This window comes from Ascochyta rabiei, chromosome 16 (genome assembly GCF_004011695.2).
Source record: "Ascochyta rabiei chromosome 16, complete sequence".
Lineage (NCBI taxonomy): Eukaryota > Fungi > Ascomycota > Dothideomycetes > Pleosporales > Didymellaceae > Ascochyta > Ascochyta rabiei.
In genome coordinates this window covers 1,167,286-1,181,248 of record NC_082420.1, presented here as the reverse complement: position 1 = coordinate 1,181,248, position 13,963 = coordinate 1,167,286, and the positions used below count along the sequence as shown (strand labels likewise).

The following is a 13,963-nucleotide window of genomic DNA, read 5'->3' as shown; positions in this document are numbered from 1 at the left end:
TCAAGCAGCACATCTGTCAGGAAAGCGATGAAATTCATCAATGTCTGACAGATATGCGCTTCAAAGACAAGCGTTTTGTATATCAGGAAGGGAGAACATTGTGTGAAAACATATTACGGTATTCTGCAGGACATGAGGGGTATATCGCGGATCAAAAACAAAAACAAAAACGCAAGCGCCGAATAGCATACCGTCATCTGAAAGATGGTGACGCACTCACACATCAGGATCCTCCTCAACTACAGTCTCAGGTTCCGGAAGGTACTCCCTGAGCTGCATCATCCTGTTCCGGCAATGCACCACGAAGATGGCAGCAGCCAGCGCGTTCCACACGTCGAGGCCATCCTTGCCAAAGTCAAACATGGCGACCAGGCGGAGTCCGGGATCGCGGTTCTCTTTGGTTGGTGGGAGGTAGCTGACAAAGGCCATGATGGTGTGGGATGCGGAGACGCCGTAGAGTGTGGGGACGTCGAGCGCGGTCGATGAGGAGGAGGCGAAGGAATGGGTGGTCGCGTGGGTGCTGAGAGTGGACTGCCAGCGTTTGTGCAGGCGGCCAAGCTTGGTGAGGGTTTTGGTCTCGAGGACTGTGGAGGGGACGTCTTTGTTGATGGTGATGATTTCGAAGAGTGGGAGGGCAGCCCAGGACTGATCGACAGCACCGTCTTTCATGGCCCAATTGGTGTACTTTGTGAGGGCACGTTTGACGTGGTATTGGGGTTGGCGCTTGGGAGCGCGTGTAATTATGGAATCGCGGACGTAGGCACCGAGGTCAAGAAGAGAGCTTAGCGCCAGCTGTGCTGGTGGGGCGTTAGCTCTGAGGCGCTGCATTTGAATTCGTGAGACGTACCATGGTAGTGTGTACCGAAGACAGGTTTGATGAATGGCTTGTCCAATCTGTCGGTGAAAAGATCCGCAGGTAGACTGGGCAAGTCGTCTAACCACTCAATAGGCATGATCGGCTCGTGTCCACGCATATTGATCTTCTGGAACAAGAAGATGGATTCCTCGGGCCATCCAATGTCCTGAAGCGCCAGTCCTTGCTGCTGCTGCTTAAACAGTCGCTCGTCGACGCTGATCTTGTTGTGTGTGAAGAAGTAGGCGCCGTCGTCTACTACCATTGTGTCATCGTTGGCGTCCACCTCCTTGTCCGAGTGACCACCCTTATCGAAAGTCGGAGAGATTGGTGAGGTGTTGAAGAGTGTATCGCCATCGTAGCTATCTGGAGACTGTATGACTGAAGCAGGAGGGGATATGGGGACCAGTGTGATATCGACGTCGCTGTTGGGGTTAGGTATCCTGGTCTGCCAGATATCCATTCGCGACTCGGGACTCATATCTCGGTCTGGGGGACTCAAGAGCTGCTGCGGTTGTGACTGCTGCTGCTGCTCGAAGTTTGGCTTGGCTGGGATCGTGGGGACCTTGAACCGGAAGGGCTTCTGTCGAGCTTGCTGCGTCTTCCTTGGGCTGATGTAGGACCACACCTTGGTCGCATACTCGTGGAGGATCGTCATAGTGCAGGGATACCTGTGAAGTGCGGGCAGCGCTGGGCCGCGAGTCGTAATAGTGAGGGACTTTAGGAAGAGTCGTGCCTAAAGAGGCGCAAGGAGAACAGTACGAGAGGTTGTCAAGGGGCGCTCCTGACTGTAGTGAGAGTGAAGACCGGTCAGCTCACCGTCAAGGCGGGGCAGGAACAATGGACAGAGGCATCTGGCTGCGAACATTGGACATCAAAGACAACGCCTTCACCAAGCCATTGTTGTGCATGTACCCTGGATGAACAAAGGTGGCTGGCTTAGCGCTCTCGCGAGATCACATGCAGCGCGTCAGGCACTTTAGCCACGATCTGATAAAAACCGGCAAAAGATCTGATAACCTACCCCGCCAGCGATTTGGCCCCACCAAAACTTGAGCCTCGATTTGCATCTTAGGAAGCATCGCAGCGATCACCGACGAATACATTTTTTTTAGCACCATTCCTTCCCCTTCTGACACTCCCTTCAAACGCCAACATGACCGCGTCCGAGAAGCCCACAGAGAACACCCAAGTCTCTGCGCTCCACAAAATCCTCGTCTCGGAGCAAGAGCCTCTTGCGCGCCGCTTCCGCGCCCTCTTCTCTCTGAAGTACCTCGCCTCCCTGCAGCCGCCCAGCGAAGACACTGTGCCAGCGATCGAAGCCATTGCTGCAGGATTCGGCTCGCCTTCTGCGCTGCTCAAGCATGAACTCGCCTACTGCCTTGGACAGTCACGCCACGATGCTGCGATTGCGCCGCTGCGCAAGGTGCTGATGGACAGGCACGAGGATGCCATGTGCAGGCACGAGGCCGCTGAGGCGCTGGGCGCGCTCAGTGACAAGGGAAGTCTGGACCTGCTGAGGCAGATGCGCGACAGCAAGGATGAGCCCGACGTCATCACCGAGACTTGCGACATTGCTGTTGACAGGATTGAGTGGGATCACGGCCTCCAGAAGGGCCAGGAGAACATCAAGAAGAGGTAGGCTCAGATTGTGCAACTGCTTGATCGGTGCTAACAGAAGTGCAGCGACTTCACCTCCATCGACCCTGCGCCGCCGATGCCGCAGAGCTCAGACAAGCCTTCGATCCCAGAGCTCGAGAAGACGCTGCTCGACACAAAACTTCCCCTCTTCCAGCGCTACAGGGCCATGTTTGCGCTGCGCGACCTCTCCTCTCCGCCTGATCTTCCCACAGCGGTTCCAGCTGTTCACGCACTGGCTCGCGGGCTCGACGATCCATCTGCGCTTTTCCGCCACGAGATTGCCTTTGTATTCGGACAATTGTCGCATCCTGCATCTATCCCGAGTTTGACCAAGGCGCTGAGCAACACAACCGAGGAGAGCATGGTTCGCCACGAGGCCGCCGAGGCTCTCGGAAGCCTTGGAGACGAGGAAGGTGTGGAGGACACTCTGCGCAAGTTCTTGAACGACCCAGAGCAGGTGGTACGGGACAGTTGCATTGTGGCCCTCGACATGGCCGAGTTCGAGAAAAACGGGGAGACAGAGTATGCCATCATCCCCTCGCAGGAGACGGCCGTTGCGGCTTAGTGTGGATATCGGTTGGGGTGCGTGCATGAATACAAGGCGTTTGAATTACACATGGGTTTAGAAGAGGAAAAAAAAAATTTCAGCTCAGTTGTTGGTGTTCCATCTGAGGAGTAGCATTAGCAACGAGTCCAACATGATAAAAGCGGTCAATGACGTACTTGTGACCACAGTCACACTCATAAAAGACAGTAGACCCTTCGTCTGCACTCCGCAGCTGCTGAGTGTAGTAGCGAACCTCTTCGCGCCCGCACTGCTCGCAGCGCTGGGCGATGACACTGGTCGTATTCACATCATCCTCTGAGATGGTCTGCACTTCGGAACGCTTGGCGCGCAGGGCCGATGGGAAAGCTGTCGGTTTGGAGACAGTAACAACGGTCTTTGAGGATGTGTCTGAAGACGTCTGGTCAGTCTGGACTGGTTGCAGGCTTTTTGCTCCACCATCACGCACCCTTGCAGTTTGCGCCGCAGACGGTGCAGGTCAAGACGACGTTCTGTTTGCCAGCACTGCCATCGAGTAGGTTTCCGCAGTCTGTGCAGAAGACGAGAGAGCCAATCGCAGACATTGTGAAGTGGTGGTGGTGTTGTGGTGTTGTTGTTGGTGACGAGATGCGTGATTGGCGAGGTGGGCGATGTGCGAAACCAAAAAGTTCAAGCCGCGGAAGCTGTCGCTGTCCTGCCCAGGCTGCCCTGCAGCGCCGCTTGACGAATGCAGTAGGCGGTCAGACGCGTCATGAATTCCACCATCGTATCCACTTCTACACAGCGTCTGGTCGACATTCAGCCGCGCAGTTGAACAAGTAGCCCCCCATTATCTCCTGTACAGGTGTATCTTTGTGGTAGCGTGCAGGCGCTACCATGACCATGTGCTTCTTATTACCGCCCTAACAAATCCTGTCCACCCTCCCCGGGCCCGATACATCAACGGCGTTTGCCTGACCACCCAGCTCCCCGCCGAGGTCACTGCTTTCAAAGAAAAACATCATGGCCGGGCACTTCAATGATGCCTGGCACAATATGCAGGGCAACGGTGTCGCCTACCGGCCGCCGCCCACCGTGGACGAGGCGATTCCATACTCGCCGTTCACTTCGATAATACCGTTCTCGCTGGGTCAGTCGCTCAACCTCACCTGGACATTGCCCCAACGCTGCTCTCTTACCTGCGATCCACCAGCATGCTGACAGCGAGCAGATGTCATACCCTTCCCCACCGCCGAACCTCCCACGCCACCCTCTACCCTCACCCAGGAACAGCAGCAGGCCGCGAAGAGGGCTGTTGGTATCTTGAACGACGAGATCAACGGCCAGTCTACTGCTGCACATCTCAGCAACACCCTACGTCAACTCAAGGGATTGCTGGACCCCGAGAAGCTGCCAGAATAGTAAGCTGCCTCACCGGCCACGTCCAAACGTGCAAGCTGACAATACTCAGCAACTTCAAGTCGGTACCACAGCTCGCCACCCGCTCTTCAGAAAGTCCTATCAAGTACAACAATGGCACAAGCTCGAAAGTCACCTCATTGCTGAGTCCCTTCGCGGCTATGCTGTTGAACAATACTGAGGTCTGTTTCTCTCGTGAGTGTCCTTCTCCCACCGCCGGACCCCGTCCTGACAAAAACAGCTTCCGGTATCAGCGCGAACGAGCCACCGCGGGCCGTTCAACCTTCACAGCAAGCCACGCCGTTGCCGCAGCCACGAGCCGCACCGCAAACACACATGCCCGGCAACGCCGTACATTCTCAGAAGTCTTCGATTCCCTACCCCTCCAGTGCACTCTCCTCCGCACCCAATAGCACACCATTGCGCCTTGGCCCAGCAGTAGTGATCAAGCCTGCCACTGTGAAGAAAGAGGAGTACCAGCGTATCGATAACATTGTGATCTCCACACCCCCGTCGCAGAGAAACGTCGAAAGCAATACGGCAATCTTGAGACCGCACGAACGAGAAATTGCCGACCGCAAAATGGAGGACCTTGACTTTTTTGTGACAAGGTTATCTGAAGAGAAGGACGACTTGGATGCATCGGGAAGCTTCGCCCGGGTGTCCACCGCTGACGGCGAAATGAACATCTTGGAAGCACGGGCAATGGACCGTTTGTCTGACAAAATGGCCAATGTGAACAACCTTGGTCATTTCGCTGAGCTTCCTGTCGACCTCATTATGCAGATCCAGAGGCTCCTGGAGCCAAGTATAACCTATACAGGCCAGCTCACCCTCTTTCCCCTGGATGACGACTGGTCCGAGAGCATTGACAAAGCCAAGACAGCTCTTCAAGCGTCTAAATTAATACTCACATCTATGATCGATGGATGTGATGACTATCGATTGCGACCCGAAGATACAGTCGGCGTCATCATCGACCTCATCAAGGCGATACGGAATGAATGCATCATGCCTGTGGTGCAAGCGCGACGCTCTGACAGTCTTTTTGACTCGGCGAACTCGTCCAGGAAAGGGCTGATCACCATCCTTCGAGGTTGTGGCGCAGTGCTTAGTCGCTTCGCTACTCTGATCGGCAAAGTCAATCTCCCGGAGCGCGGTCTCAACGTTCTAGAAGATCTAACGGTTGGGTTATTGGTTGAACAGAACAGTGACTCCGAAAAGGACTCTGTGTTCGGCATCAAACCTTTTGAGTCCTTAAGACAGAAGGCTATGGATGTCCTCGCACAGATCTTCGCTCGGCATGCAGAGCAACGGCCTTCCATTCTCAATGGCATTCTCAGTAATCTGGAGAAATTGCCCGACAAGAAAGCCAGCGCTCGGCAGTTCAAGTCAGCACGGGAGGTGCCGATTATGTCGATATCCGCACTCTTTATGCGCTTTGTGCAAGTCGCGGCCATGAACAGAGAGTCTCGGGCCAACCACACAACAGCAGATGCAGCTGAGCCGGTGAAGGAAGATGAAGACGGCGACTACGAATCTGGCACTGCCGCGCCGCAGACGTCGAAAAAGAAGGGCAAGAGCAGTGCACCGCACCGGATTGCTCAGGCTTTAGCACGTCATGCTAGCAACATTGCCACCACAATCACTTCGAATCTTGTCGACAGAGCATCTAACGTTTCCAAAACCGGTGACAAGCCTTTTCGCAACTTGCTAGACCTCTTCATAGAGGACTTCTGCAACGTCCTTGGGTCTCCTGAATGGCCAGCTGCTGCTATACTTCTCTCGACACTGTTGGTGCGCATGGTAAGTATGGTGCATGGAGAAACTGCAGCAAAGCAATCCGTTGTGGACAAAGATATGGCTCTCTCAACAATAGCAAAGATGGGTTGTGGCGTAATTGACTTCAAACATCGTCTAAAGCAGCTTAAGCGCGCGCTTGATGCGTCACAGTCCGAGCTCTCTGCGAAGCTCGATCGTCTTGCTGACGATGCTCTGACTGACAACTCCAAGGAGAGCATCAGCCCAATGGACCTGTATGAGTTTGATGGCCCTTACCGTATGGTCATCGAATCATTAAGCGACTATCTTGAATTGCAGCGAGGCCAGGAAGATCCGCATCTTGAGTCTGTGACTGGCTGCCATGTTACCCTTTGGCTAGACGCTGTTGTCCAGAACTTGACCGAATTCTCTCCCGACTCACCACGCCCGCAAGCAGTCGAGAAGCTGCAGGGGCACCTGGAAGCTATGATCATGGATTCGAGATGGCTTGACCGAAAGTAGTAAGTGATTGCCCATTCAGATGAATGCGCATTGCTAACAAGCCTCTCAGTAAGTTTCAAGTTGTTTCCGAGATTCAAGCCAAGCTCGCAGCTGGTATCGTCACGCTGCAAGCCCTAGTATGCCAGAGACTGCCGCTTATTGTCCAGCTCATGCTGCATTACACTCGAGATAAAGCCTCCTCGAAGCTGCGTTCCAGGGGTATGACGGGCCTGGAGCAGTTGATTGAAAGGAATCCCCGTGTGGTCGACGAAGCCACAGTGAGGAGTTTGGTCGGTTCCCTCCAAGACAGCTCACCTATGGTACGCGAGCATACGCTTGGGCTGGTCTCCCAATGTTTAGAACACGAGCCTAGCTTAGAGCGCTTCTTCCTGTCAAGCATCCTCAGGCTGACAACCGACCCTTCAAATGGCCCAAAGAAAAAAGCCATCAAGTTGCTGAAGGGTCTGTATCTGGGCCCAACATCGAAGGAGAACAAGTTACACATCGCCTTCAACCTTCTCTTACCCTCACAAGACGATGAAAAAGCCATAGCAGAGCTGAGTCGCGGCGTCCTCGAGGAGCTGTGGTTGACTCCCACAGCTCCTGCTGCTCGTAGCGATGAGCACCGAGTGAAGCTTGATCGTGCCCATAGAGCCAGCTTCATGACAGATGTGGTTCATATGATTTTCTCGCAGCCGGTACATCTCGAGGCCTTCGAAAAGTTCTTTACGTACGCTCTGTCTGGCGCAGCCAAAGGCAAAGACTCGAATACTCGTTTGTGTAAGGAGCTTGTCGCCGATCTGTTCGATGGGGTCATCAGCGCAGAATCGACGACGGGTGCAAAGTCGTCACAAGCCCAGATCCTGAACGCCCTCAGTATATTTGCCAAGGTGGATTCCACCCTCTTCACCATGGCTCAAGTCAACGACCTTAAGCTTTATATCCAAAACTTCGAGAAATCGACCGAGCTGGCTCTAGTTCAACCGGTGGTTACAATCTTTCGATACACAATCCCTACACTACCGTTCTTGCAACCCAAATTCGCAGAAGACGTGCGAGTCAGCCTGATGAGCATGAACAGTAAGCTGGCAAACTGGGCAGGCCAGGGCCATGGCCCCAGTCGAGACACTTTGACTGACGTAGCGCATTGCCTGTGGATCGTCAGCCCGATGGTCGACACAGGCCTGGACAAACTATTCGTCCTTATGTGCAGCGTTCTCTGTCAACTACGACCATTAGCGGCACTCACGAAGGAGCAGATTCCGGCAAAGCGCAGAACCCTGTACCCCCTTCTCATCCTGCTTGGCATCTTCGGTAAGATCTGCCCTTTCCACGAACATACCGACAAGTTTCTGCAGGCAGTTGCGTCCTACGCCCGAAAGATGATCCATTTGAAACAGGGTACTGAACAGAGCCTGGGGCCACTGATCAAAGGATCCTCTTCGGTCCCGATTATGTTCCTTGATTCGGTGCGGCCTTTTACGATGCAAGCCTATGATATGGACATACGCGAACACGCTATGCGCAGTCTTGGTGGCATCTGCCAGCAATACCCAGAGCTGTTCATGCGCGCAGAAGTGGAAAAGCTGATCAAGCTTGTCTTCATCAACCAAGACAATGATCGGTTGAAGCTTGTGGTGCTTTCCGCTTTTGAAGCCTATTTTACACGCGCCGAGCGTCGTTCCGAGACAGGTTCAGCAATTGCTGTAGGTGAGGGCGCCGCAACTGGTTCCGCACGCCTAGAATCTTCATACACCGCCACAGCAACCGATGCTGCCACCACACACGTAGCGAAGCAATTGTTGCGTAGCTTCAGAGACGTTGCGCTTAAGAACAACAATGAGCTGGCTGAGAGGGCAACGAACATCATCTCGAGTATCAGTCGCGCAGGCTTGGAGCATCCAAAAGAGTGCGGTGCAGTTCTCGTTGCCTTGGCGACGTCTCAAAACCCTCGCATTGCACAAGTGGCGGCCATTGAACATAAGAGAATGCACGAGAAGCAAGAGTCCTATCTAGAGAAGGAGTACGTCCAGGCTGTTCGCATGGCCTTTGATTACCAACGCGATGTCTTCGACGATCCCCACGGAATGCTCCAGTCGAACCACACTCCCAAGCTTATTCACCTCTTCGATGCTCTGAAGGGTGGCAAAAAGGCCACATTCAAGAAGTTTGTCGACAATCTCTCTATGCAGCTTACTTTCAATCTCGCCACTCTGGATGTTAGTGGCTCAATGCCTGACGCTGTCTTGTTTGCTCGCTTTTGCCTGGAGAATCTAGGTCTGGTTGACTTTACAACGCTCGATATGGTTGCCTCTTTCATTGACAAGGTCGAAGCTATTGTGTTGAAAGATGCCGGGCCTCTGGTAGCTGGTGAGATCGACAAGGAAATGCCCAAGCCACTGGCGAACCAGCAGCCGGCTTTCGTATCAAACAACTTGAACGAACAGCTCCAAGCGATGGCTGTCGACCAAAGCATGGGCCAGCCCCTTGCACCCGCCGTACCCACATTGTCACAGCAGGCACCCCTTGAGGTTAGCGATCCTAGATTGCGGCAGCTCACAGTTGCCTGTATGATCTTACATATGATCTGGGAAACGCGTACGTTCGTACGTCGCTGCTACAATCTCCACAAGTACGGCAACCGCATTCCTCAGAAAGAATACGCGAAGCCTGCGCAGCGCAACAACTTTATTTCCGGTAAAGATCTGTGGGATCGCCTTTCATCGATTATGAGCGCATTGGACAGTCGCGATACGATGACAAAGTGCTGTTACGACTTCTCTGAGCTGCTGAACGTTGATAGAGAAGTGAAGGTTGGCGAAGATGAAGACGGACTCGATGCTGCGCTGATCGATGCCGGTTACGAGACTCCGACGGACAACGGTGATGATGCTCGACGATCCGCATCAGTTCCGACGAGTGGACGCGGCAGGAAAAGGAAGAATAATTCGACCTTGGGCAATACACCGAAGAAGCCAAAGGGGCGGCTGCAGGGTGGTAAGAATAAGAAGAGAAGCTCCGGAACGCCGGACATTGACGACGATTCGAGTTAGGGACCGAAGAGAGATAACAGTCAACGTAGGAGCTTGAGGAGCAGAAACTTGAATGGGTTGAATGAGCCCTAGTGGCGTAACACGCTCCGGCTTTCACGTATACGCTGCGTCAACATCGTTTACCACACTGCAGTGTTCTGCTCTACAAAGGGAAAGGCGCGTGCGGTGGTTTTCTTTCAGCATCTTTGGCGTTTCACGGGCATCAGAGATACCCCTTGACATCTTTTAGGCTGCATAATTACGGCGTTATGGGCATCGATCGTGTGGTATTGTGGCACTGACCTCTCAATCTTGTGGGACATCGCATGCCATCTGCGCAACATACTATCCCGATCTTACCAAATAACCAATACAGTTAGTCAAGGATCGACGTTTTTGATGCTCAGATATACGGTGCACCCTTAACCTAATAGGCCTACATACGTTTCGGGAACATGGCGCTCTTCTGCCTGCGCCTTTGCCAAGACTCTTTAGAACGCGGGTACCCGGTCCTCGGACATCAACGCTTTTAGATGGCATACGATGAGACCATGTGCTCGTTTTTGAACGGCGCCCTTGACACCCCAAGACGTGCGTCTTAGCGATCGTCGTGCAACGACAGTGGAAAAAGAACGTTGAACAATGTTTTGCTTGTTGTAGAGCCCGAAGCTCAGTCTACGGGTATCCTGATTTCGACTTTTCGTTCCGTGTCCGACGATCGAGACGATGATGTCGCCTTTCCCGTCCGCCTTGCGAACCCGCGCCGCGAATCCATCTCGAATGCCCAGTTCATCCCGCCACGCCACTGTCCCAGCGGTTGTGCAGAACAGCCGCGATTGGGTTCTGTTCTCCATCGCTTGACGTTGACGGTGCACTACTCCCTGTTGCACGTCGAAGGTCATGCGCATTCGAATCCAGCCCATTTCCCCAGCTTCCTGACGACGTTCAGTCCAGCGTGAGCTCCAACCCCGGATAGCTTTCTCGTCAAGTTTTTGAGTCGCCCGCAGATAGTCCTCGCCTTCTTTCTTTCAGTCACGGTCCTTTCAAGTCGGGCATATTCCTCATCTGCGCCGCTGAAGCCTCTCTCTCCACGCTCATCCACACCGCTCACGACCGGGGTCTCGCTTATTCCTCCGCTCCTTGGACTGTCTGCATGGTGGTCCATCACATCGAGGCCGAAGCGCTCTTGGAATCTACCCTGTCGCGACTGTTGACTGCTAAGGCTGACCTGCGAGGAATGTGCGCACGACATGATGTGTACGCTCTGCTTTGCGACTTCGTCAAGGCCGTGGCGCTCGGCAGTTGCGATGTCCTGGACCTCAAGATCGACAATAGACGAGCCGAGGGAGCGGACCGAGAAACCTGAGGATACTTCGGTGACGGGAGAGAGATGGTGAGTCTGTTGGAAGTAGTGTTCTTCACTCGGCGTTCGTCGTTCGACGGCTTCGCTGTGTCTTGTAGCGTCGGCGACGCTGGTGGGTGGTGGTGATGGCGGAAGAGGTATCCTGACGGGGTTTGCCTCGGGCATGACTGTGAACAACGATGATGCCACAGACGACGGCAACGCAATATTGTGCGGCAGGATGGGAATCAGGCGTACAGTAGACGTTTCTGAAGCTGATGTCGTGGAAGAACTAAGGATGGAGTCGAGAGACGGTATCTGTCGCAATCGCGGGTCCAGGCGCCATCTCACATCTGGTGCGTTGACAAGGACAGGCGTTCGGCGTGCGCGCATTGGAGAAAGGACGCGCGTGATGATGGGTGGTTTGGCGCGCTCCTTGTTTGTGACGATGTCCACCGATGTTACGGGGGCGCGTGAGTTCTCCTCATCTCGATTGTTGATATGATCGGTATGATTCTCCTGGCGCGGCTCCGCAGCCTTCTGCGTGGTGCTTGGCCCAGGGCCAGCGACGGTGTTTTTTGAGGAGCTGGCATACCTAGAGACGCGTGAATGGCTGTGGCTTGACTGAATCGGAACACTGGTAGTGGTGTTGCTGTACTGGGGCTTTGCGGGACCACTTTCTTGAGTGAAGGCCATGCCAACTCGCTCCTTGGAGCTTTGCGCAGAGTCCTTGCGGAAGGTTGGAGCCGTGGCTGACATATTTGCGACTGTGTCGAACTCTTCGTCCGACGATAAGGTTGGAACTGAGCCGGATTTCTGTAACTTTGAGCGCGTTGACTAGAATGTGGAAAGGAAGATGGAGATGGTGTGAAACTCAATAATGTGCGATGTGTGAGAAGCCACGCTTAATATTCTGATTGGTACCGTCCGCTATGTTACGGACATATCTATCTCTTTGATTGGGTCTTCAGGCATCGTGAACATTGGTTTCCTACGTGTTGAGTTCCCGAGAGGATTTTGTATTCCAAGGGTCACCTCCTCGTGCGGTGCGGTTGTCGAGTCTTCAGTCTCCAGGGTCAGGTTGGTCCCTACCTGATTCGTAGAATGTGCGTTATTTTGAGGCGTTCCGAGGTGTGAACCATGGTTGATGTCCAGGCCCTGTGGTTCGACTCCGTTCTCGTGGGTTGGTTGATGAGGCTGTTGCTCGCTACCAACAGGCGCATCTGGCATCTGCGTCTCGACCTCCAGCCCAATGTGGGCCTGAAAAGTTTTTGTTGTGCTGTTGTTGACGGCCTCTCCGCTCGTTTCTCGCTTGTCATCCGGCTTTGGTACTGCACGTTGCTTCCGTGCTCGCGCGATCAGGTCATCGAAATCATTCTTGTGAGACTTGGCATATCCGTTGCCATCAAAGTCTTTCCGCATGACCTTGCTTTCCTTTGTCTCTGCCCTCCCTCCTTGGGTGTTCTCCCATTCCTCTAGCTCTCTGACTAGTTGTCTCTTTGTTTTCCGCACACTGTCGTCGGCGTCACAATTCGAGTTGTGGATATTCAGCCACTCGATGTGCCGCCGCTTCATCAGATCTTTGCTGCCCCAGTTCGGTATTCCCAGTTCTTGAAGCTTCTTGCGCAGTGCGCCGTCTTTCATCATCGCGTAGTTAAGTTGTGACTGCCGGGTTGGCGGAGGTGAAGGTTCTTTCTGTCGTCTTTGCAATGCCGCGGGAAACGAGGGTTTTGTTCTGAGGGACCCGTGTTAGCATCGTCCCACCGATTAGAGTGGGTGTTGTCCACGTACTTTGAACGTGTACTGCGCCCCTGGGATGCGCTTTGCCCTGTGCACACGTCGAGATGGTTGAACACTAGCTCCTGCTTCATGGCCTCATTGCAGATGGGACAGTTCGCCATGCCCTCGGGCAGAAAGTCGGCGTCGCCATCGTCCCCGCTGTCCGGTATCTCGACAGGCGCATCGCTCGAGGCAGCGTTGCGGCGACTGCGCCGTGTCTGCCGTGATCTCGTCTGCCTCACGTCCTCGCCGTCCTGGATGTCCGTTTGATTTATTTTCCTCTTCCTCCTGTTGCCAGACTCTGTGCCGTTTTCCTGCTGTTCGTCCGCACGCGCCAGCTCGAGCGCCTTCGGTCTTGCCTCTTGGAACCGCATAACGACCTCCCTCACCGCGATGTTTGGCGCCAACTTGTCGCTCGATAGCGCAGTCCTGCAGCTCGGACACTTTCCATCCGCGGCTATGCTTCGTCTTATGCATATCGAGCAGAAGGTATGCGAACATGAGGTAATGACCGGGTTCGAGTAGAACTCCTTGCACATTTCGCAGCGCAAGGCGGCCTCGAGCGGCTCGAATGCGGGAAGCGTGGTCGCTATCCAGTCGGTGGAGTCTGGGAGGTCGAATGTGGTTTCCATGATGGATCTTCGAGGGAGAGAAGACTCGACGCGTGCTGCAGAGCCTTGAGGTGAAGGCGGCGCAGTGAGATGCGCAGTCTGCACACTAGGCCCAGGAAGCCTGCCGTAAACCTTAGCGTTCGACGCGTCGCGATGGCCAGTGCTTCTTAAAGGACGCGACGTCACGACCTCTTGCGCTGCAGATGACGATGAGGAAGTGACTTTGGCCTGTTCTGCCACCATTCCCATTTCTGGTGGCCGCGATTAGTGGATAGTTGGGCTGGAAACATCCAAGTGGCAGCACAGACAGGGAGGGGAGGGGGCAACAGACGCTCATCAACACAGGCAAGGAAACCATTCACTCTGTTTCTCCATGGAGGTGAGGTGTGTGCCTCTCATTCGTCGAATATCCAGTGGAAGCACTACGCCACTAGGACGATGCAAGCTGCCTATGCGAGCTTGCTCATCGCAGTCTCCTGATGAGTAGGGCTGACCGATATC

General features: G+C 54.1%; 6 protein-coding genes across 6 annotated transcripts, besides 2 other annotated features; 2 read left to right on the top strand and 4 right to left on the bottom strand.

Annotated features, from left to right (window-relative positions):
• Nucleotides 1-216: 216 nt before the first annotated feature.
• EKO05_0009319 (uncharacterized protein) lies at nt 217-1,511 on the bottom strand (the record flags this gene model as incomplete). The annotated part of the gene is made up of 2 exons (XM_038941945.1): nt 217-797; nt 848-1,511. The coding sequence occupies 2 exons, from the start codon at nt 1,509-1,511 to the stop codon at nt 217-219; spliced, it is 1,245 nt and encodes a 414-aa protein (XP_038795915.1).
• Nucleotides 1,358-1,387: a tandem repeat.
• A 498-nt stretch (nt 1,512-2,009) lies between the features above and the next one.
• EKO05_0009318 (Deoxyhypusine monooxygenase) lies at nt 2,010-3,059 on the top strand (the record flags this gene model as incomplete). Its single annotated transcript, XM_038942007.1, has 2 exons — nt 2,010-2,491; nt 2,540-3,059. 2 exons carry the CDS (start codon nt 2,010-2,012, stop codon nt 3,057-3,059), a joined length of 1,002 nt encoding a protein of 333 aa, XP_038795914.1.
• An 84-nt stretch (nt 3,060-3,143) lies between these two features.
• EKO05_0009317 (DNA-directed RNA polymerase I core subunit rpa12) lies at nt 3,144-3,622 on the bottom strand (the record flags this gene model as incomplete). Its single annotated transcript, XM_038942159.1, has 3 exons — nt 3,144-3,162; nt 3,218-3,449; nt 3,508-3,622. 3 exons carry the CDS (start codon nt 3,620-3,622, stop codon nt 3,144-3,146), a joined length of 366 nt encoding a protein of 121 aa, XP_038795913.1.
• A 6-nt stretch (nt 3,623-3,628) lies between these two features.
• Nucleotides 3,629-3,660: a tandem repeat.
• Nucleotides 3,661-4,040: 380 nt separating this feature from the next.
• EKO05_0009316 (Sister chromatid cohesion protein 2) lies at nt 4,041-9,751 on the top strand (the record flags this gene model as incomplete). The annotated part of the gene is made up of 5 exons (XM_038942102.1): nt 4,041-4,167; nt 4,249-4,438; nt 4,489-4,631; nt 4,678-6,718; nt 6,769-9,751. The coding sequence occupies 5 exons, from the start codon at nt 4,041-4,043 to the stop codon at nt 9,749-9,751; spliced, it is 5,484 nt and encodes a 1,827-aa protein (XP_038795912.1).
• An 877-nt stretch (nt 9,752-10,628) lies between these two features.
• EKO05_0009315 (uncharacterized protein) lies at nt 10,629-11,831 on the bottom strand (the record flags this gene model as incomplete). The annotated part of the gene is made up of 1 exon (XM_038946750.1): nt 10,629-11,831. One exon carries the CDS (start codon nt 11,829-11,831, stop codon nt 10,629-10,631), a length of 1,203 nt encoding a protein of 400 aa, XP_038795911.1.
• Nucleotides 11,832-12,002: 171 nt separating this feature from the next.
• EKO05_0009314 (RING-type E3 ubiquitin transferase) lies at nt 12,003-13,483 on the bottom strand (the record flags this gene model as incomplete). The annotated part of the gene is made up of 2 exons (XM_059637513.1): nt 12,003-12,807; nt 12,864-13,483. 2 exons carry the CDS (start codon nt 13,481-13,483, stop codon nt 12,003-12,005), a joined length of 1,425 nt encoding a protein of 474 aa, XP_059493496.1.
• Between the last annotated feature and the right edge of the window lie 480 nt (nt 13,484-13,963).